This window comes from Quercus lobata, chromosome 3 (genome assembly GCF_001633185.2).
Source record: "Quercus lobata isolate SW786 chromosome 3, ValleyOak3.0 Primary Assembly, whole genome shotgun sequence".
NCBI lineage: Eukaryota > Viridiplantae > Streptophyta > Magnoliopsida > Fagales > Fagaceae > Quercus > Quercus lobata.
In genome coordinates this window covers 63,349,574-63,371,078 of record NC_044906.1, presented here as the reverse complement: position 1 = coordinate 63,371,078, position 21,505 = coordinate 63,349,574, and the positions used below count along the sequence as shown (strand labels likewise).

The 21,505-nt window shown below is 34.5% G+C and overlaps 3 protein-coding genes across 3 annotated transcripts; 1 reads left to right on the top strand and 2 right to left on the bottom strand.

Annotated features, from left to right (window-relative positions):
• The first annotated feature begins 1,184 nt into the window (after positions 1–1,184).
• LOC115982769 (60S ribosomal protein L34) lies at positions 1,185–3,910 on the top strand. Its single transcript, XM_031105480.1, has 4 exons — positions 1,185–1,386; positions 1,565–1,644; positions 3,385–3,494; positions 3,599–3,910. The coding sequence occupies exons 1-4, from the start codon at positions 1,308–1,310 to the stop codon at positions 3,690–3,692; spliced, it is 363 nt and encodes a 120-aa protein (XP_030961340.1). The 5' UTR covers positions 1,185–1,307; the 3' UTR covers positions 3,693–3,910.
• A 1,800-nt stretch (positions 3,911–5,710) lies between these two features.
• Positions 5,711–6,892, bottom strand: LOC115981626 (glutathione S-transferase U10-like). Its single transcript, XM_031103906.1, has 2 exons — positions 6,514–6,892; positions 5,711–6,395 (listed from the first exon to the last, which is right to left on the bottom strand). The coding sequence occupies exons 1-2, from the start codon at positions 6,835–6,837 to the stop codon at positions 6,033–6,035; spliced, it is 687 nt and encodes a 228-aa protein (XP_030959766.1). The 5' UTR covers positions 6,838–6,892; the 3' UTR covers positions 5,711–6,032.
• An 8,850-nt stretch (positions 6,893–15,742) lies between these two features.
• LOC115981971 (glutathione S-transferase U10-like) lies at positions 15,743–16,890 on the bottom strand. The gene is made up of 2 exons (XM_031104427.1): positions 16,533–16,890; positions 15,743–16,216 (listed from the first exon to the last, which is right to left on the bottom strand). Exons 1-2 carry the CDS (start codon positions 16,854–16,856, stop codon positions 15,854–15,856), a joined length of 687 nt encoding a protein of 228 aa, XP_030960287.1. The 5' UTR covers positions 16,857–16,890; the 3' UTR covers positions 15,743–15,853.
• Positions 16,891–21,505: the final 4,615 nt, after the last annotated feature.

The window sequence follows — 21,505 nt, the reverse complement described above, 5'->3', positions numbered from 1 at the left end:
GGTTATCACATAAATGACTAGGTGACCACATTAAGACCTAAGTAGGCCGCACTTACTCGCCGAGGAAGGAAGATAATGCCTTAGGGATGTCCATCATCCGAGCACAAGATTTGATATCGAGTTCAAGTTATTAGGGAATCATTGTAGTGACAAAGTCATAGGACCCATTCCCTGAGGTGGGATTGGACACACTAAAATAGTAGCCTAGACCCTAAGAGCCACCCAGATATTGCAAATGGTGGGACCAACATTCGAGTGGAATCTTCTTATCATTGCAATTCCACTAACGAAAGAGTATATAGGCAAGAGACAGGTGAGAACTGGTGTTTAGAGCATTTTCAAGGGAGAGAAACATGAGTGAAGGAAAGATTATTAACTTGAATTTGGGAAGAAGTGATATAGCTCAGGACACCTAAGGGATACCTTGACTGTCTAAGATCCTCCTCTAGTAGTTAGACTTGTAAGAAAAAAATTACCTCACAACCGTTCTTAGCCACTGTCTACTAGCTAAAATCTTCTTGAGACTTCTTATTGTGGGCTATACTCAAAGCATTATATAAATTAATCGGGGGTTTAGGCCCAACAATTCATACATCATTGTGGCCGTACAACCACAACTTATATTATAACATTAGAATATATATATATTTGTCATCATTTATTTTCTTGAATAGTTTTATTATGACTAAAGTACACATTTGGTCATTAAAGTTTATGGTTATTTTCATTTTGGTTTTTTATGTTTTATAATTTTCATTTTGGCTCCTTGTGTTCAATTCATTTTCATATTAGATTTAGATCTTTATGTTTCAAAATTTTCATTTTAACCTTTTATATTTAATTTAATTCTTTATTTGACCCCTTATGTTTCAAAATTTTCATTAATTTTTTTATATATAGTATTTTAGACCCTCACAAAAGTGGATTAATAAATTTTTCACGAGTGAAACCGAAGCTATTTATAAACAATTTGATTAGATTAGTTTAGAGATAGGAGGACATGTATGAAAGAAATTTTGGATAGATGGCTGAAATTTAACAAAAACAAAACGACGACGGTTTTTGTTTGCACGTGTGGAACTTTTAAAGAAAACCCCATCCACGGTGTCCAGATCTAGACCGTCCTAAAACCAATCAAAGTCAAGATCTCCTCACAACCGTCCGATCTAGGGCAATAAACACTTCCGAAACCCTCAATATATCTATCTTCCTCTTTCTCTCTCTCAACAATTCCAAAGCCTCCCTCTCTAATCCCCCAAAACCCTAAGAGAGAGAGAGAGAGAGAGAGAGCTCAGAGCTTCGCAAAAATGGTGCAGCGTCTCACATACCGCAAGCGGCACAGCTACGCCACCAAATCCAATCAACACCGCGTCGTCAAAACCCCTGGTAAAAACCCATTTTAACTCTAATTTGTGGTCAATTTTATTGGGTTATGAATTTTTTATTTTTTATTTTTTTTTGAATATAATGATTGTAGTGTGTATATGTGAAAGATTTGGTTTTTGGGTTTGTTTTTGTTTTTTCTGATTGGTTTTATTGTTGTTATGATTTTGGGGTGTATTAGGAGGGAAGCTAGTGTACCAGACCACAAAGAAGAGGGCAAGTGGACCCAAGTGTCCTGTAACTGGCAAGAGGATCCAAGGGGTATGTTGTTTTTTGTTTTAGTTTTTCAATTTTGTGTATTGGGTTTTCTTTAATATGTAGAGATCTGAGCCTGTGTTGTTGCTTTGATGGCGTGATTGAATGTGTGGAAATAGTTGGAAATGTTGAGTTTTTGAGAGGAATCTGATTGGTGTTATTGATAATTATTGGTAAATATAAAAAATTATTGAGACCCAGTTGATTTTTTGTTGTCAATTAGTGTTTATGAGTATTGTTGAGTGGATTTGGAGATGGTTAAGTAGGAATGGTTAAGTTATTTGTGAGGAAACAGTAGTGGATTGGAGTGATTGGGAATGGGAATGGGAATGGGAATGGTATTTCTTTTATTAATTTTGTTTTGATGAATGTAGGGTATAAGATAGATCTAATGGCAAAGAACATTAATTGATATTGTTGTGGAGTCGGGTTTATAACTGATACTGATATTTTGGGTATTTGAGTAGAATTGGTCTCTCTTGCGGTGATTTTGGCAAATGGGGTTTTTGATATTACCATGTGTTTATAAACATTGAATTTGCTATTGTTGTTGAACATTAAGCGGTTACAAAGTGGTGTGAGCACTTTTGCATGACCATATTTACTCAGTTTTATACTGGGTGTGGATTGGTGGCTGAAATTTTCAGCAATTCTAGCCACTGTAAGTTACAAGAATTGTAGCTCAAGTGCACGGATGTTGAGATATCTCTGTTATGCTCATCTGATTGGGGCAAATTGCTTTTGGTTTGATTTGCTATGCTATTGTCATTAATTCAACTAATAACTGAACATGGATTGAGATGCTAAATGAACTAAAACTTAATAGGATCCTGCTAATGACTAATGAGTGCCTTGTGCACATCTTTCTGTGTATTCTTGTCCATTTTATAGATCCACAATAATTTTTTTAAAGAGATGTGCTTTAGGCACTCATTAGTGAGACCCTATTAGGTTTTAGTTCATTTAGTATCTCAATCCATGTTCAGTTATTAGTTGAGTTAATAGCAATAGCATAGCTCGACAAAGCAAAAGCAAGTTGCCTATCATGGTTTCAGTTTTCTTGTTCCTTTTATCTTTGGCCGTGAGACTGACAGATTTAGTCAACTTCGTCATTTGTTTTAGTATGGCTGATCAACTCTAGGTCAAATGGTGCCTACTGCCCTTGCAAGAGGAAAGTGGTGGATGAGGTTATGGTTTCAAGGGAAACTGTATGTGTTAGTTGCCTATGATAAATGTGTGTGTGGCACCTGATGATGATGATGATTCATGTTGAGATATACCTTGTGCTTGGGTCCACGGTAGTTCAAGGATTTTGTAGCGATAATCAAAAAATCCAATAGGTACTTTAATTAATTAAATTAAAAAACCCAATAGATGAAAATTATGGTTCAATTGTATGTTCAATGACAATTTAGTGAATTATTTTTATGAGTTTACTCTTCAAGATTCTACTAGAGCTGTGTTTTAAATTGTTGCAGTAGCTGTTTACTTTGTGAGACAAGAAATTGCGTCTTTCTCTTTCCTGAATATAAGATTTTTTTAGATGTTAGATTGCTTTTCATAGTCAGAAAAGCTTGTAGCTTGATTGTTGATAATATTCATTGAGTTTTGTTTTATTCAAAATTATGATGGATATTGTATTATTGTTATTTGCACAATTGTGGCTATAATGTGTGATATTTTTTCTACTCCATCTAAATTATTTTTACACTTTCAGCTATAATACAATTTTGGCTGTGTTTGCAGATTCCTCATTTGAGACCTGCTGAATATAAGAGGTCTAGGTTACCTAGGAATCGGAGGACTGTTAACAGGGCTTATGGTGGAGTACTCTCTGGAAGTGCTGTCAGGGAAAGGTTTGTTCTTGTTAGACCCTAGTATTATCAGTTTTTTCTCCTTGAATTTTTTGTTTTCATGTGCTTGGGGAAAGTATTCTAAAGTGGTTCTAATTTTTTGTTAGGATCATTCGTGCCTTTTTGGTGGAAGAGCAAAAAATTGTGAAAAAGGTCTTGAAGATTCAGAAGACCAAGGAAAAGCAAGCCTCAAAGAGTTAAGTTCAAGATCTTAGCGAGCTTCTAGCAGCTTTAGTGTAATTTTGGCTATTGCAGCGCGTGGAGAAACATGGAAAGTAATTTGAGGTTTTCTGATTTGGATCCGTCTTTTGTTTTGGTTTGAACCATGTATTTGTTGACAAATCCATTATGCTAAGATTTTGCTTGTTTCTATAATTTGTCTCTTGGTAAATATATTGTTGCTATGTGATGTCTTTTTAGCTTTCTATTGCAAGCATTTTTTTAAATAAAGTCTGGCTCAGATGCTTCATAGGCATTGATTTGCCATTTACAGTTAATGTTTTTCGATCACCTCAGCCTGATGTTTTCCAATATATGATGCCCCAACCCTAACTCCCAAATGCTCTCTCCGCCCGCTCAAAACGTTTGTTTATTTTAGGTACAATTCCTCACTGATGTGAGTTATGTTGCCAAATTTCAATGAGTTGTGCATGGTTTTGAAGTACAGAGTCAATCATAATCAGGTGTATAAGAGATCATGATGGATTTTAGTTGTAGAAGACTGGTTGTAAACTACTTCTGGAGAGTTTGGCGTACCTTTAGTATTTTTTTTTATTTGAAAGTGTTCTTTTGTTTTAAATACATAATAGCAAATAGTAGTGGGTTTTAATTTTCACTTTTTAATTAGTTAGTGGGTGATGTGGTAGTTTTTCATTACAACAAAAAGAGATTTCACTTAAAAAAAAAAAAAGTATTGGAGATAAGCTATTTAAACTTTGGAATTTTGGGCAATAAAAGAGAAGAAAAAAGTAATTTTATTTAGCATACTTGTTCATTTTAGAAAGCCCCCTTAATATCTGTAGGGTTGGCCTCATTTGTAGACTTGCGTTCTTCCTCCTATTTGGTTCTCTTGCAGTGATGTCTTGGATGGACGGTTTCCTTGGTCAGCCCTTGAAGACTGGGAACATTGTGAGTTCATAATTGGAATGTTGAGAAGAACTACATGGTTGTAAAATTGTGCAAAATACATTAGGTTGCTACAAATCCACCCAACTATGTCCATCCTAGTTTGCTTCAAATCCACCCAACACCGTCCAATCACCGCCATCACAACACATGATATTCCAATCACAAAATCAACCAAAAACAAAGGAAAATCAAATAAAAAATCAATCCAAACCCAAAATCAACCTTCAATGGAAAACTCATCAACTTAGAGCCAAAAATCAAACTTTTAACAAAAAACCCATCAACCCAAACCCAAGTGCTTGAGAGCTACAGCGAAGGAAAATGGGAGAGGAAGTAGAGATGAGATGTGATTTTGTGATTATGTGGTGGGGGTTAAAACTGAGTGGGAAAGGAAACTTCTTTGAAGCTTCCTAGTTTGCAAATATCTCTACAATATGATTTAATTACAAAAGAATCGTAATTGAGTTTTTTTTTTCCCCAAACAAAGCTAATGATTTTATTTGGAATTTTATTTAAGTCTATATTAAAATTTTTAATTCAAATCAGTACTTTTTTTTAACAAAAATTTTATGTCGTTCACTATACTAATTGTAAATAAATATATATTCAGTGCGTAACCTTGAAATGACACATTGAAATATTTCATTGATGGTGGTATGATGGTCGGAGACACCAATCTGTCAGCAATTGCCGGAACCACTATTTTGGTGGTCTAGCCATCGGTGTTGGTGGTATGGTGGGTGGAGGCACCAATCCGATAGCAGTCGTCGAAACTACTATTTTGGCGATTTGACCACTGGACCTCCGACACAGGTGGCTCCATTGGCCGAGCTACCAATTTCGGTAGTTTACTTGAAATATAAGTTTAAATTAAAAAAGTATAACCATTAGAGAAAATAATAAAAAATTAATAAAGAATAAATATTTTATTGAAATATCTTCTAAAATAGATTGACCGATATAGGTGTTCTAAAAAACTGGTTGTATAAAATAGAAAAAATAGGTTTTTATATTAAAATAGATAGAAATTTTTACACAAAGTGATGTGAATGCTCTAAGGGCTACATGCTGGATATACACTGATTTCTGGCTTAAGAAAAATCATACAGCCATACAATGACAATGACTATTAAGAAGCATCCTTGAGAAAAGTCTACCTTCTCTCTCTGTAATTTTAACAAGCTGCAATTTCTAACTTTAATGGAAATCTTTCTAGCATATGCGAGTTTTAAGCATTGAACAGTAGAAACAAAACACTCAGCCAACCCTTTATAGAAACCAAACAGTAGCACCATAGTTCTGCTTACATTTATTTTTTTGGCTAAGAGACAGGATTTATTTCTAACAACTAAAAGGTACAACCATCATCAATCAGAGCTTGATACATGGTAAACCTGTCTTTCCGCTTCAATATTAAGCTTGAGTAGAATTAAGCCAGACTCTGAGCATGGCAACCACTTTGTCATGAGGCGGTAGTGTCTCCTCCATCAGAGGGCAGTTCTTCAGAGCATTGACCCATGAGAGAAACTTTGGGTTCTTTTCTGATAAGAGTACCGCATCCATGGCCTCATGAACAGCTTTGTAGTTGCATCCATGTGAGCCAATAGAGATACCAAGATACCCTAAGCTCTCGCCATTGAAGAATGGGTTCTGCCCCGGAAAATCCTTTTCAATACCTTCTTCAAACACCTTAAGCACTTGGCTCAAGTCTTCAATGGCTTCCTCTCTTTCCTCCTTGCCTTTGGCCCCGAAGATGATGTAGAAGATTGGCACAACCTGATGATACCAAAATGCTTTTATTAGTGTTCAATACACCATTGCATCTGCCGTTTATCCTCAAAAAAGAAAAACACTATAGCATCGAAATTGTGTGTGAGAGAGAGAAAAAACCCACCTTTTGATCATAATAGTTGGCCCAAAAACGGACTTTTGCCCTTTGGTGAGGATCCTCAGGCAATAGTTTTGGGGTGGTATTCCAGCACTCTTCTATGTATTCAAGAATAATTAGTGACTCAGCAATGGATTTCCCATTGTGAACAAGTACAGGTACTTTCTTGTAGACTGGATTGTGGCGAAGGAGTAACTCACTTTTGTTTTTCAAATCTTCCTCCACATACTCATAGGGTATGCCTTTTAGTTTGAGAGCTAGCTCAACTCTAGTGCAGGGATTGCTGGCCCATGTTCCAAACAAGACAACTTCACCTTGCTTCTCCTCCATTCTCTCTCTCTCAGTTAGCTTTCTTTTAGACTGAAAAGCCTTAATTTATAGAGTTCATATGAGAAATTTCTTCCAATCATCTTCATCTTTTTGGTCAACAAGTTTTGTCTGTTTGGTTGAGGAAGCTGACCAGGAAATTAATGAGGTTGACCCATTAGAGATCTAGGATCCATGTGTTATACAGTTTCTATAATCAGATAAAGAAGCAGGAAAAACGTATTGGCTTACGCAAGATTATTGGCCTTCGGCCCTTTGTCCAAGCTATTAATTGAGCCCACTATTTCCACTCAGCCGTATGGAGTGCTCTTGAAGTAGGAATGTCTATTTATTTTTTTGGACCACACATGTTCAAGCAGGGATGGAGCCAAAACTTAGAGTTAGGGAGGGTGGTTTTGCTGTTGGTTGTGTGCAATGACTTCGGAGCCAAAACTTAGAGTTAGGGAGGGTGGTTTTGCTGTTGGTTGTGTGCAATGACTTCGGCCTTCAACTTTGTTGCTACTTAGTCGCTTAGCTGCTAGTTGTTTAAAAAATTTTAAAGGGTCAAATTGTTTATTTTAAGTAAAATTGGTTGATTATGCTTAATATATATATATATATATATATATATAGTTTATCGTTGATAATTTTTGTTGTTGTACTAATTTTTTTGGGTTTGTATATTTCTTTTTTAGATTTTAGACTTATAAACATTTTTTAATGGTCTTTAAAATGTGGAAAATGGTTTGAACTAAAAACTTTTTTACAAATTGTTGATAATGTAAGTAGTGAGCCCAAATACGAACCAATACTCTTAAAAGAATCAATAATATTTTTAAGAGATCAAAAAGTGTAATTTTCTAAAACAAAATTGCTAAAATTAGTACCCATGTATATAATAATATTTAAAAAAAAAAAATTACCATGGCTCCGTCCATGTGTTCAAGTAGGTGAGGGGTACGTGAATTCAAGTCACAAATATGGATTATTACCAAAAAAAAAAAAAAAAAAATTGTCATTATTACTAAACTATCAATTGAAATACATTGCAAGCTCATATAGTTAAAAGTTAAACTATATCGTAACAATGAAATGATGATGCCAAGAATTTAGCTGATGTAGCAGCTCATACTTTAGTTAAATAGTTTCTTAAGTGTAATGCTTTTGGCTCTTTTGATTTGGATAGCTGTTCCTCTTGTTTTGAGTTTGTTATCAGAAGTGAATTATGTTCTTCTGTATATATAGCTTTACCTTTTCTCTTGTAAATAAAGTTTTTTATTCATTAAAAAAAATTATACAACAAGAAGTGGCTTTTTTATATATCCATTATTCGATAAACAACAAAGGATATTCATATCCATTTTATTTAGTGGCGGCTTCAGAAATTTTTTTCAGGGGTGTCATTAAGAAACTTAAATTAATAATAATTTAATAAAAATAGTATTTGAATTTATCGAATTATCGACAAAAAAAAATGCAAATACAAGAAGTTTAAAAAAGAAAAAGAAATATATGAAGTTTTACAATTTCCTTTTAAGAGTTTTCATATTCTGAAATAGTTACATGATAGTTCATTATTAATTGTCATTATTTATTATTAATATGGATAAGTGTGACCATTTTATTTTCTTAAGTTTGTACAACATTTTTATTTTTATTCAATTGTTATTTCCTATTTGTCATTTTTTTATAAAAAAATATTTAATCTAAATGACAAAACTAAATCCATTGGCATTGTATTAATTATTGACCCACATAGCCACATTCATTTATACATAAAGGATCATGCTAACGAGTGCCCTTAGGGTACTCGTTAACAATCAATTTTAGGAAAGTTTTTACATCACTTTTATGAAAAATAAAAAAAGCTGTCAAAACATTAATTGTTTTTTTTTCCTATAAAAACTTTCTTTAACTGGATTGTTAATAAGTGTCTTAAGGGCACTCGTTAGTATTTCTCATACATAAATAATATATTAAGGTGACGTTTGGACACGGACAAAAAGCCAGCGTCTGCATTTGGCGTTTCCTTCTTCTTTTTTTTGGATGCATGCAGATTACACTGTTCAGGAGACATTATGCACTGTTTATGTACTATTCACGGGACCCACAACCACTTTATTTAAAAAAATATTAAAAATGGGTCCTACGGCACTATTCACACATTTAAAAATTATTTTGCTACAGTGTTTTCAGTTTTCAGCAAAATAAGCGGTATCTAAACGGACCTCAAGTGTTTACTTAACCAATCAAATACTTGATACATCATTTGTTTTTTTAACAATATACACACATGTAACAAACTCTCTATATTTTTTAATTATTAAATTATATAAAGTTATATTATATTTATAATACACACACACACACATATTACAATTCACACAAATAATATTATGAAAAAATTAATAAATAACGCATACAATCAATATTACATGCATATATAATATAAATTTATAATAAAGAGAGATACTGATTTAGATTTAAAAAAAAGAAGATGAGATGATATTCATGAGATTGAGATTAGAAATCAAATCAAAGAGAGAAAGTGAGAGTATTTTGTTTTATTTTGGGTTTTGAGATTGGCCGATTTGTGTTGTTACTTGATTTTGGATTGAGCTATGATCAAAGGTGAAAAATACTTTTTAAGTGTAAATCAAACTAATAAAACAAATATTATATATATATATATATATAAATAATATTTTTTAATTTCCAAGTCAAGAGGTTCATTTGAACCTTGAAGATAATGTACAACTGGCCTTGCTATTATTTAAGTAGCTAGTATATGATTGGATTTCCTTTAGCCTAAGCATCAACCTCAAGGAGATTGGCCCAAATACTTTCCTCTCATCTCAACAACCAACTTGTCATGAGGTGGGAGCATTTCCTTCATCAATGGATGGTTTTTTAGAGCTTTCAACAATGCCATAATTGTTGGGTTCTTTTCGGGGCTAAAAACCACAGCAACAACCTCATGAAAAGCTTCGTAGTTCCATAAAGTTGTGCCCATTTAAGATAAACCGTGTTGCTTTTGTACATAAGTTCATCTTATTTTATGATAGGCCAAAAAAAAAAAAAAATTAACCCATTGTGATAAATTAATTGATTAATTAGCCAAGTTTATTAATTAATCAAATTAACATGCAAAGCGTGTGGTAGCATAAACAAATCACCAATAACTAAATGCAACGGAAAATAAATTTGACATGGTAATTTGTTTACGAATGGGGAAAACCTAATGGCAAAAACCCCACCGGGTGATTTTCAGGTCACCATTCCTGAAATTGCACTATTATCACAACAAGCGGTTACAAGTAAAGAAATCCCAGTACCTTATACCAACCTACAGTTGAACCCTTACCTCAATACCCAATTGGACTTGTTCTGTAATGACAATTTCCCCTTTTGATGAACGGCTCCCAAGTACGTGACTAACCAATTGCGCGGATCCCAGTACGCGACTTCAATTACCAACTAGAGAAGGTTGTTGGCTGCAAAGTTCTTCAGTTCATCCCAACGATGAAGATCAAGAAGATGCTTGGTCACAAAATCCTACGGTGCACAAACATAGCAACTTCTTCACAAGAATGATGAACTAAAGCAAACTCTGTCTCCAGTTACAAATTGCTTGAACAAACTTTGCTCAACACTTGTGCAACTTGTGAACTCTTTGACGACCCTTAAAGTAATCTTTTTATATGTTTAGGGTTGTGAGAAAAGAAAGCCCAAACATATAATCACGGATTAGAGTTAAAACAGAATTGAAATTTGGTTTTTCATAAAGCTCGACAGATACCTGTCTGTTGAGATGCTGTCGAGCAGCTGTCGAGCCACGAGGCTAAAACAGCTTCTTAAGCTCGATAGATAGTTAGTTGTCGAGATTTAATGAACAACACTTCTTCAGCTTGAATCTTGGACAAACTTGCATGTCTTCAACACTTGATCTTGAAACACAGTTTTTTGAAGCATTAAATACATCCTAGATCTACCCAAATACAAGTAAAGTGCATTTTGTCAAAGAAAAAGCCAATTACATAAAATAGTGACATATGTTCCTAACAAGTGATTCGCATATGTCCTAATATTTTATTTTATGTTTGGAGGGATATAGTTTTTATTCATTTGTGGTTGCACCTAATAATTTATTTAGATTGCCTACATCCCCTTGGTGGGGATGAAGCTAATTCGTAGTTCTTAAATTGAGGTTTTAGATTTAAAATCCTTAAATATGATTTTGTCCGATATAAATGATGGACATTTAAGTCAAAGACTTGGTATTTAATTAAGTATTGACTTAATTTTGTTTTGGGTGAGAAAATTTATATTAATCTCAAAGATAAATCAAGGACCCATGTTTTTATGGATTTTGAACCAAGGATTCTCTTTTTGAGAAATTGAATGTCCGAGTAAATTTCCCTTTCTTTCATTTGCTTCTTTGTAGGAATTTTAACAAGCAATGATATTTTGATTGAAGTTTCCAAATTTAATTAAGGGAAAGAAAACTCCTTTGTAGCAATTTTATTTTTATGAACATGTTTTAGAAATTGGGAATCGAAAAATTTCCTCACATCAATTTTATAGTCATTTTATTTTGTGAATTGGAAACTCCAATTTTGTTTAAGGAATCAGGAATCTTAAGAATTAGTCATATTGGATTTTGAAGGAATTAAAAACCCCACTTTATTTAAAATAATTTTAGGAGTCAAGGACTCCATTATGTGTATTATTTTAAATTGGTAAAATCAATAATTCCAAATTGTTTAATTGGTGGAAATAGTGGAACCAAAGATTCCATCAACTTGTTTAAATGGAGGAGAGTCGAAGACTCCAATTTTTAAATTGGTAAAGTCAAGGACTCCATATAATGGTAGAATCAAGGATTCCATAAATTTGATTCAAAGTGGTAAAGTCAAAGACTTTATTTGTTTGTTTGATTTGTAGAACTTCAAGTTTCATATATGGAGTTAAGAACTTCTCATGAAACTTCACTCTATTTGTTTTACCAAAAAGAATTCAGTTTTAAGGAAGAGGGATAGAGAGAAATTTAGAGAAGAAATGGACTAATAAAATCTCATATATAAACCTATTGCTTCGTGCTCCTCCTCTTCACTTGCTCTCTCCTTTTCTTTTCTTTTTTCACTCTCTTCTTTTCTTTTCTTTTTTCTGCTTGAAAATGCTTTGTCGTGTATCTCTTTTCTCTTTTTGGTGTGGACTGTAAGCTTAGGCTGCCATAAACAACCCCACATCTTTTGCACGTGATGTGAGTGTGGGATTTATTTAGTAATTTTTTTTTTCTTTTTATATCATCCTTATATTTTTTTTGTTTGCACTATTTGTTTTTATAATTGAATTTTTTAATTTTGGAGGGCATTTTTTTTGGTCCTACAAACTTGTCCAAAATTTATATTCTTTAATAGATCTTGCTTCAACATTTTTTAAGTAACCATTTTCTTTTTTGTTGTTGAAATAATATTTCTAGAATTGCATGTATGGCTGTTTGAGGCATTGATTTATAGATTTCCTTTTGTGAGATCTTTTGCACTGTATTGTGGTGTTTGGTGGGCCAGAGAACACTTTAGTCAATGGTGATAATGGAAAGATTTGAAATTTTATTAGAGTTGGACTAAATGTTTCTTGATCAAAATCATGGAGAAGAAGTCAAAGAATTTGTACATAGTTCAAGATTTTAATGGTAAAATATGGGATAAGAAAATTGGCCTAGCATGATAGCTACCTTTGCCTTCTTGGGCGACATGAAATTAAGAAAGAGCATAAGAACTATGTTACATGTACAATGACTTACATGTTTCATAACAAACACTTTTGGCCTGTATCCTTAAAGGATTGATTAAATAGTTTTTAAGTTTAGGTAATCCATAAGATCTTAGATTTTAATCTATTATTTAATGGGCAAAGCTTGAGTCAAGTGTCCTATTGCATTAGACCCATCACAATGGTGACACATGTTTATTTTTGACCATATATCATTAATTAACCCAACTGGTCTAGTGTACCCAAACTAAGTCCTTATCCAACCGTTCGGACAGTGATATCTTCCTATTTGTAATTATCTAGTTTGTGTAGGACAATGATAGAGGGAATTCCACTCACTAAAAACAAAAGAAAGAAAAAAAAAAAAAAAATCTGGGCCTCCACTTTAACTGGGCTAACAATCCGAGGTTATCTATGATTAAATTCAAACTGCAATGTCCTAGAGTGGGCTTGCACCTGGTTTATACTTGACTTAAAAGAAAGGACCCAAGTAGATGCCCAACATATTTTGACAATATACATGGGTTTGCTTGAACCCTTCCTCTGTTTCATGTCTCATCTTCAATCTTCTAGTGTTGTGATGAGAATTTTTCTAACAACGAGTTAACTTTCCTTATTAAGTATCACCAATATAATGGTCACCTAGGTTGTTTTCTTTCAGTTAAACTTACAATTAGTTAACTTTCCTTATTAGATATCACCTATCATATTGGTCGGCTAGCTTGTTTTCTTCCAATAAAACCTACATCAAACTCTGTGGATTTAGAAGCAACCACAAATTTAGAGTGTAAAACGCATTTTAGCCTACTTTTTTCATTTGCTCTAGTTTACATTTTAGCCAACTCTAGTTTTAAGAAGTAAACAGTAGAAACAAAACACATAGGCAACCCTTTATAGAAACCAAACAGTAGAATCATAGTTCTGCTTACACTTAAAATTTTTTAATATGTCTGGCTCAAATGCTTCATAGGCAATGATTTGCCATTTACAGTTAATGTTTTTCAATCACCTCTGCCTGATGATTTCCAATGTGTGATGCCACAACCCTACTCCCAAAGGCTATCTCTCCGCTCACTCAAACGATTATTTATTTTAGGTACAATTCCTCGCTGATGTGAGTTATGTTGCAAATTTTCAATGAGTGGTGCTTGGTTTTGAAGTACAAATTCAATCGTAATTAGGTGTGTAAAAGATGAGGATGGATTTTAGTTGTAGAGGACTAGTAGAACTGTAGAAGCTATTTCTGTAAACTTTGGAATTTTGGGCAATAAAAGAAAAAAAAGGGAATTTTATTTAGCATTCTTGATCATTTTAGCAAGTACTTCGTCGTCCTTAATATTTGTTGGGTTGGCCTCAAGGGAGACGATTTCATACCGTATTGGCCGGTATATCTCGTATCGGTGCATACACTAGTATAGAAATGTTGGTATTTTGTACCAGTTTAAATATCGGCTGTATAAGACCTGTTTTGACTATACTGGGATGTATACTGGGTTTCGGCCAAAAATTAGATACCAGACTCGAAAAAAAGAAAGAAAGAAAAAGAGGTCGATTTAACACACACAGTAACCCCGAAATTCTCCTCCTTACACCAATTTGGGATCTTTTCATCTTGGCCTCACACTGGTGATAGCGAATCTGGCAAGGGTGATAGCGAATCTGGCTGGCAATGAATAGCGGCTCCGACATTGAAGCAGTGAAACAAAGTTGAATGCCTGATCTTAGAAAGAGGGAGAGAGATCAAATCTGAAAACATGTTTTGGCTAATGGAAGGGAAATAGTCCCATGTTGGAGAGAAAAATCTAAAAGTTTATGCGGTGGGAAGAGAAATATAGCAATTCACGTGCGATAGAGAGAGTCTTGGAAGTTTAAGGGGCCGTTTGGTGTGGCATTTTAACTAATACTTTTTAGTTTTTAAACAATATTACACATTTTTTCACACACTTTTTCACTCATACGTATTTCTAAAAAATACAAATAACGTTACTAAAATAACGTTACCAAACGGCCTCTAAATTGTGTGAAATGGGAAGTTGGGCTAGTCAGTAAGTTAACGTGTGTAGAGTAAAAAGCTAACAAAAGGTACTTGAAAGATGGAAAAAATTTTGTGTTCTTTGGTTTTATCACCCACCATTTTAGTTTTTCTAATTATTTAATCTTTTTCTACCAACTCCCTCTCGCGTAATATCTCATTTCTCACCTACTACTCCTTTTTTATTTTCTTTTTTTGTCTTATACTTTTATCTTTGTTCATATTTTTTATATTAAACTTACAGCCCTAGCATCCGGGAATGCAAAAAAAAAAAAAAAAAAACCTATTTTACATTTTCAAATACTACTTTATCTATTTTACCAACCCATTTTACAACTCACTTTACATCTCAATTTTTATTTTTACATATAACCTAATAAAATAATAAAAAGTATTATTCTCTCTCTTTTTCCCCACTCACTTTTTCTCTTCACAAACCACATATTAAAATAATATATATATTTTTACAATCTATGAATAGTAAGGTTGCATATTTTTTTTTAAGTTTTCAAACTCGGATGGAGTGGATTATGGGTGGCTTAGGTTGTAAAATAGCATCTGAAAGGTGTTTATACACCCCAATGCTAGTGCTCTTATAAGCTTAACAAGTTTAATAGCTTAACAAATTAACTTTGACCAAATAATTAAAGTTATAAATATACAAATAATAATTATTTATTTATTTTTAAAATATTTACAAATAATATATATATATATATATATATTTTAAATAGCGATAAACCCGAAACGGTACACCGATATTGAAATATATCATTTTGCTGGCCAAATCTGTACAACCTCCTGTGAGATTGACTTCCTTGGATTGTTTCCTTGGTCAGCCCTTAAAGTCTGGGAACATTGTGAGTTGATAATTGATTGGAATGTTAAGAAGGGCTACATGCTGGATATACACTGATTTCTAGCTTAAGAAAAATCCTACAGCCATACAATCACAATGACTATTGAAAGGCATCCTTGTGAAAAGTCTCTTCTCTCTCTGCAATTTTAACAAGCTGCAATTTCTAACTTTAATGGAAATCTTTCTAACATATGCGAGTTTTAAGCATTGAACAGTAGAAACAAAACACCCATAGAAACCAAACAGTAGCACCATACTTCTGCTTACATTAATTTTTTTTGGCAAAGAGACAGGATTTATTTCTAACAATTAAAAGGTACAACCATCATCAATCAGAGCTTGATACATGGTAAGCCTGTCTTTCCTCTTCAATATTAAGCTTGAGTAGATGCGAGATAGACTCTGAGCCTGGCAACCAATTTGTCATGAGGCGGTAGTGTCTCCTCCACCAGAGGGCAGTTCTTCATTGCATTGACCCATGAGAGAAACTTTGGGTTCTTTTCTGATATGAGTACCGCATCCATGACCTCATGAACAGCTTTGTAGTTGCATCCATTTGAGCCAATAGCGATACCAAGATACCCTAAGCTCTCGCCATTGAAGAATGGGTTCTGCCCTGGAAAATCCTTTTCAATACCTTCTTCAAGCACCTTAAGCACTTGGCTCAAGTCTTCAATGGCTTTCTCTCTTTCCTCCTTGCCTTTGGCCCTGAAGATGATGTGGAAGATTGGCACAACCTGATGACACCAAAATGCTTTTATTAGTGTCTGCACACAAATGCTACATAATTGGTTGAAGTAGCAAATCAACAAAAAGGAGAGTACAAATGTTTGTTTATTTTATTTTTATAGAATTAGTTATCCTAAGGGGCAAGGTCTCCATCTAATGTTTTAGTGTACTGGATGAGATACAAGATCAACACTAAACCAATTTTGAATATATATCATGTTCATATCGTGTTCAATACACATAATCTGCCGTTTTTCCTCAAAAAAAACAAAAAAAAACTATAGCATCGAAATTGTGAGAGAGAGAGAGAGAGAGAAAACCCACCTTTTGATCGTAATAGTTGGCCCAAAAACGGACTTTTGCCCTTTGGTGAGGATCCTCAGGCAATAGTTTTGGGGTGGTATTCCAGCACTCTTCTATGTATTCAAGAATAATTAGTGACTCAGCAATGGATTTCCCATTGTGAACAAGTACAGGTACTTTCTTGTGGACTGGATTGTGGCTAAGGAGCAACTCACTTTTGTTTTTCAAATCTTCCTCCACATACTCATAGGGTATGCCTTTTAGTTTGAGGGCTAGCTCAACTCTAGTGCAGGCATTGCTGGCCCATGTTCCAATCAAGACAACTTCACCTTGCTTCTCCTCCATTCTCTCTCTCTCTCTCAACCAGTTGGCTTTCTTTTAGACTAAAAAGCCTTAATTTAAAGAGGAAGCTGACCAGGAAATTGATGAGGTTGACCCATTAGAGATCTAGGATCCATGTGTTATACAGTTTTAATAATTAGATAAAGAAGCAGGAAAAACGTATTGGCTTACGCAAGATTATTGACCTTTGGCCCTTTGTCCAAGCTATTAATTGAGTCCACTATTTCCACTCAGCCATATAGAGTGCTCCTGAAGTAGGAATGTTTATTTTTATTTTTTGGACCACACATGTTCATATAGGTATTTAGTAGGGGAGGGGACGTGAATTCATGTCACAAATATGAAGTACTACCCAAAAATAAAAAAGAAGAAGTCATTGTTACTAAACTATCAATTGAAATACACTGCAAGTTGATATAGTTAAAACTTCATCGTAACAATGAAATGATGATGCTAAGAATTTAGCTGATGTAGCATCTCATACTTTAGCTAAATGGTTTCTTAAGTGTAATGTTTTTGGCTCTTTTGATTTGGGTAGCTGTCTTTCTTGTTTTGAGTTTGTTATTAGAAGTGAAGTATGTTCTTCTTTTTTTTTTTTTTTTTTTTGGTAACAATGGAAAATCAAAGAGTGTATGTAAAAGGCTGGGTTGCCATCTTCGCCAATTGCTGGACTTCCTTGAATATGGGTTCAGGAGCAACTTTGATTTGTAAACTTTGAAACATTCTCTTTTGGGTTCGGATATCTTCAAGGAGAATCTTTGCTTCCTTGTTGTCTGTATTTATGGTTGCCAGCTCATACGCTAAATTTTCTGAGTTAACAAGTAAGATGGCTTTTCTATATCCTTCCTTCCAAGCAGTATAGAGCGCTTCGCGAATAGTTAAAAGATTGCTGGTCTTCTTATTCCTCGTATGCCATGAGAAACATCCCTTCTTGACGGACTGTCCTAAGTGATTTTTAATCACAAAGGCTCCTCCATCCCAATTTATATTGCCGCAGCGGTTTTTGTTTCCTATGATAATTAAAATCTGCCATCCCTTACAGCTTGAGAAATTTATGTAATCTCTTTTCTCTTGTGGGTTGTAGTAGTGTTGCTCTTGGGGTCATTGCTTGCATCCATTCACTCTTTAATCTTTGGACTGTGCGCAAAGCTTAATGGATGTCTGGCTCTAGTCTCTCAAAAATAGCTCTATTTCTTGTCTTCCAAATTGTCCAAAGAATCGCTCCTTGTTTAGTTAATATCTCTAAATCCCCTTGACTTTTTATATTACACTTTTCAATTTGTGACTGCATCTAGTTAGCCATATCTGTTGTGTATATCAGATGAGTTCTCAGCCCTTGAGCAGAACCATACCATATAGCTCTAGCAAAGTGACATGACATGAACAGGTGATCTAGAGTTTCCTGGTCTTCTCCACAAACTGCACAAGTATCATCCGTAATCATCTGCCTCTTGGCTAATTCGGTTCTTGTAGGTAGTCCACGGTGAAGAAATTTCCACAAGAAAGTAGACACCCTAAAAGGAAACCCTAATTTCCATAGATTAAGCCAGCATTTTTTCCTTGTATGGTCATTACGATTAGTGTTTTCTTGATATAAGGCCGTTAATATCTTGTAGCCCTTTTTCACTTGATATTCTCCGCTACTAGAGAAGGGCCAGATTACCTTATCAATATTTCCAAATTTGGAGAAAGTCGTGTTCAGGATAGCTTCTGCTTCAGTCCTATTATAAACTGTATTAATCAAATTGCTATTCCAGTTCCCTGATATAGGATCCATAAGGTCTTTAACTGTACCATACTGTAGTTGAAGAAGATCTAAATGGTCAGTACTCCTCGGCTTATACCAAAGGGAGTCTCTTAATCTAATGCTGTCCCCGCTTCCCACTTGCCACTTTGCTTGCGCTAGTGGGGAATTCCTTGTTTGCCATATATTTTTCCACATCTTACTAGAGTTTTTAGGAACTCGATCTATTTCCCATATATTGTTGATCTTGGGGAAATATTTGCTTTTCAAGGTTTTGGCTAATAACAATTGCGGATTTTGCCCTATCCTCCAAAATTGTTTTGCTACTAAGGCTTTATTGAATGTTTCTATTTTCCTAATTCCAAGACCACCATTTCATCTTGTTTGGCAAATCTTTTCCCAAGCAATTGTATGAATCCTTTTCTTCTCAATATTATCACCCCACCAAAAATCTCGCACTATTTTGTCAATTCGATTGCAAGTATCTTTTGGAAGGAGATGTATCGACATTGTGTAAATTGGCATAGCTTGCATGACTGATTTGATCAAGGTGAGTTTGCCTGCTTGGGACAATAACTTACCTTTCCAGTTCTGTAATTTACTTTGAATTCGGTCAATGATTTGATTTCCTATTTCCTTCATTTTGGTGCCTGGATCAATGAGAATCCCCAAATATTTTCCAATCTTGTTTTTTATTTGAATCTTGAACTTGTGTTGCAACTCTTCCCTTTCTTCAGAATTGCAGTTCGGACTGACAGTCATGACAGATTTGCTATCATTTATTTTTTGTCCAGACATTTTACAAAAGTTCTCCAAGACCTCTTTCAATTTTTCTGGAGTATGTTTGTTTAGTTTCATGAATAAAAGGATGTCGTTAGCAAAAAATAAGTGTGATATAGGCATTTCTCCTTTTCGTAAGCCAATACCCTATATGAGTCCTTTATTCTCTATATCTAGTAGCATGCAAGATAGAATATTAGCACAAAGAATAAAGAGGTAAGTGGAAAGCGGATCACCTTGTCTGATACCTCTTGTTGGTTTGATGTTTTCAGTTGGTGCACCATTGATTAGGATTTTGTAGGTTACTATGCTTACACATTGCATAATAGAGTTAATCCATAGTTGGCTGAATCCCATTTTTTGAAGGACAGCTTCTAAGAAATTCCTACTTAGGCGGTCATAAGCTTTACTCAAGTCTACTTTTATAGCTGCAAATCGAGCTCGGCCCTTCTTCTTGGTTTTTATGGTATGGAGTAATTCATGAGCAATTATAAGATTGTCTGAAATTAGACGCCCTTTGATGAAAGCATTCTGGTATGGGGTAATAATGTCTTCCATAATGGGTTTTAATCTGTTTGCCAAAACTTTCAATGCTACCTTGTAGGCAACGTTACACAAGCTGATTGGTCTAAAGTCTCCAACCATTTCCGAACTTTGGCACTTTGGGATCAAGGTGATGAAAGTGTTGTTGAGTTCTTTGAGGATGAAACCTGATTTTAAGAACCCAAGAGTAGCTTGTGTAATTGTAGGTCCCATTATATTCCAACATTTTTGGGGAACCAATGTAGGAATACCATCTGGTCCAGGTGCCTTCCAGGCTCCCAACTGAAAAACAGCATCCTTAACTTCCTTCTCTGTGAAGTCTTTGTCTAGTTCTTGCCTATGAATGAAAGATAACCCCGGAAGATTGTAACTATCCAGTTTCCTTAGTATGTCTTCCTTACTCATCTCTTTTGGCATTTGGTAAAGCTTTTCAAAGTGTTCTCTAATATGTATTCTAATAGATTCATCATCCTCCAACCATTGCCCTAAGTCCTATCTAATGCGAACTACACGATTATTTATCCTCCTTTGCTTTACTAAAGCATGAAAGTATTTTGTATTTCTATCCCCTTTTTGTATCCAGTCTTTTCTAGCTTTCTGTGCCCAGAAGGATTCTTCCATATCCAACAGTAGTTGTAGTTCCTGCTGTTTCTCTTTCTCTTGTTTGTCTATCTCTGGAGTGTAATGTTGATTTTGCAAATACGTCAATTGGTTCTTCAGATCTGCTAGACGTTTATGGATATTTCCCAGATCATTTTTATTCCATTCATTACATACCTGTTGCACTCTCTTGCGTTTTGTTGTCAATATATATGCAGCTGAACCCGATATTTTTTCTTGCCATGTCTCTTCTATGAGTTTTTTGCAGCTTGGGTGTAATAACCACATAGCTTCAAATCTTTGGGGTCTTTTGTGAAAGGTTTGCCTTTTATGGGTATCTAATATTAGAGGAGCATGATCTGAAATTGATATTGGCCAAGCTTCCAGACTGCTATGTTCATAAGTGTGCAGCCAATCCAGATTAACAAAGGCTCTATCGAGCCGTTCACACACAAATTCTTCCCTTTCCCTATTATTTTTCCATGTGTATTGTACTCCTATGGAATCCATAGGGATCATACTTGCTTCTTGGAGACAATTGTGTAGGTCTATTGCACCTGGACATGCTTGATTCCTAAGGGAAAATTTATCTTCTTGGTTAAGGACTTGGTTAAAATCTCCAATCCATACCCAAGGTCCTGTTACAGTGCTACGAAAGGATAAAAGATGATTCCATACATGTTTCCTTTTGTGTGTGGTTGGATGACCATATATGAAAGTGCAATAGACAAAACCAACATTTGGCATTTCTATTCTAGTGTGGAATATTGTTTGATGCATCCAATACAACAAGATAAACATTTGACCAACACAACAAAAGACCCCCTGACATACCCACTCTACCCACTTCTTCAAAATTCTCAAAAGACCATCTATGTGTCCAATATTTGCCCTTACCTTCCTTTTGTTTTGTTTCCATCAAAAACATAATGGATAGTCTTTGTGCTTGGACAATCTTTGAGCATAGAGAAACTGTAGAGGGATT

Coding starts and splice junctions, on each gene's coding strand:
- LOC115982769 (XM_031105480.1), top strand. CDS start 1,308: ATGGTGCAGCGTCTCACATACCGCAAGCGGCACAGCTACGCCACCAAA. Junction 1,387..1,564: donor CCGCGTCGTCAAAACCCCTG/GTAAAAACCCAT, acceptor GGGGTGTATTAG/GAGGGAAGCTAGTGTACCAG. Junction 1,645..3,384: donor CTGGCAAGAGGATCCAAGGG/GTATGTTGTTTT, acceptor CTGTGTTTGCAG/ATTCCTCATTTGAGACCTGC.
- LOC115981626 (XM_031103906.1), bottom strand. CDS start 6,837: ATGGAGGAGAAGCAAGGTGAAGTTGTCTTGTTTGGAACATGGGCCAGC. Junction 6,396..6,513: donor CCAACTATTATGATCAAAAG/GTGGGTTTTTTC, acceptor TGGTATCATCAG/GTTGTGCCAATCTTCTACAT.
- LOC115981971 (XM_031104427.1), bottom strand. CDS start 16,856: ATGGAGGAGAAGCAAGGTGAAGTTGTCTTGATTGGAACATGGGCCAGC. Junction 16,217..16,532: donor CCAACTATTACGATCAAAAG/GTGGGTTTTCTC, acceptor TGGTGTCATCAG/GTTGTGCCAATCTTCCACAT.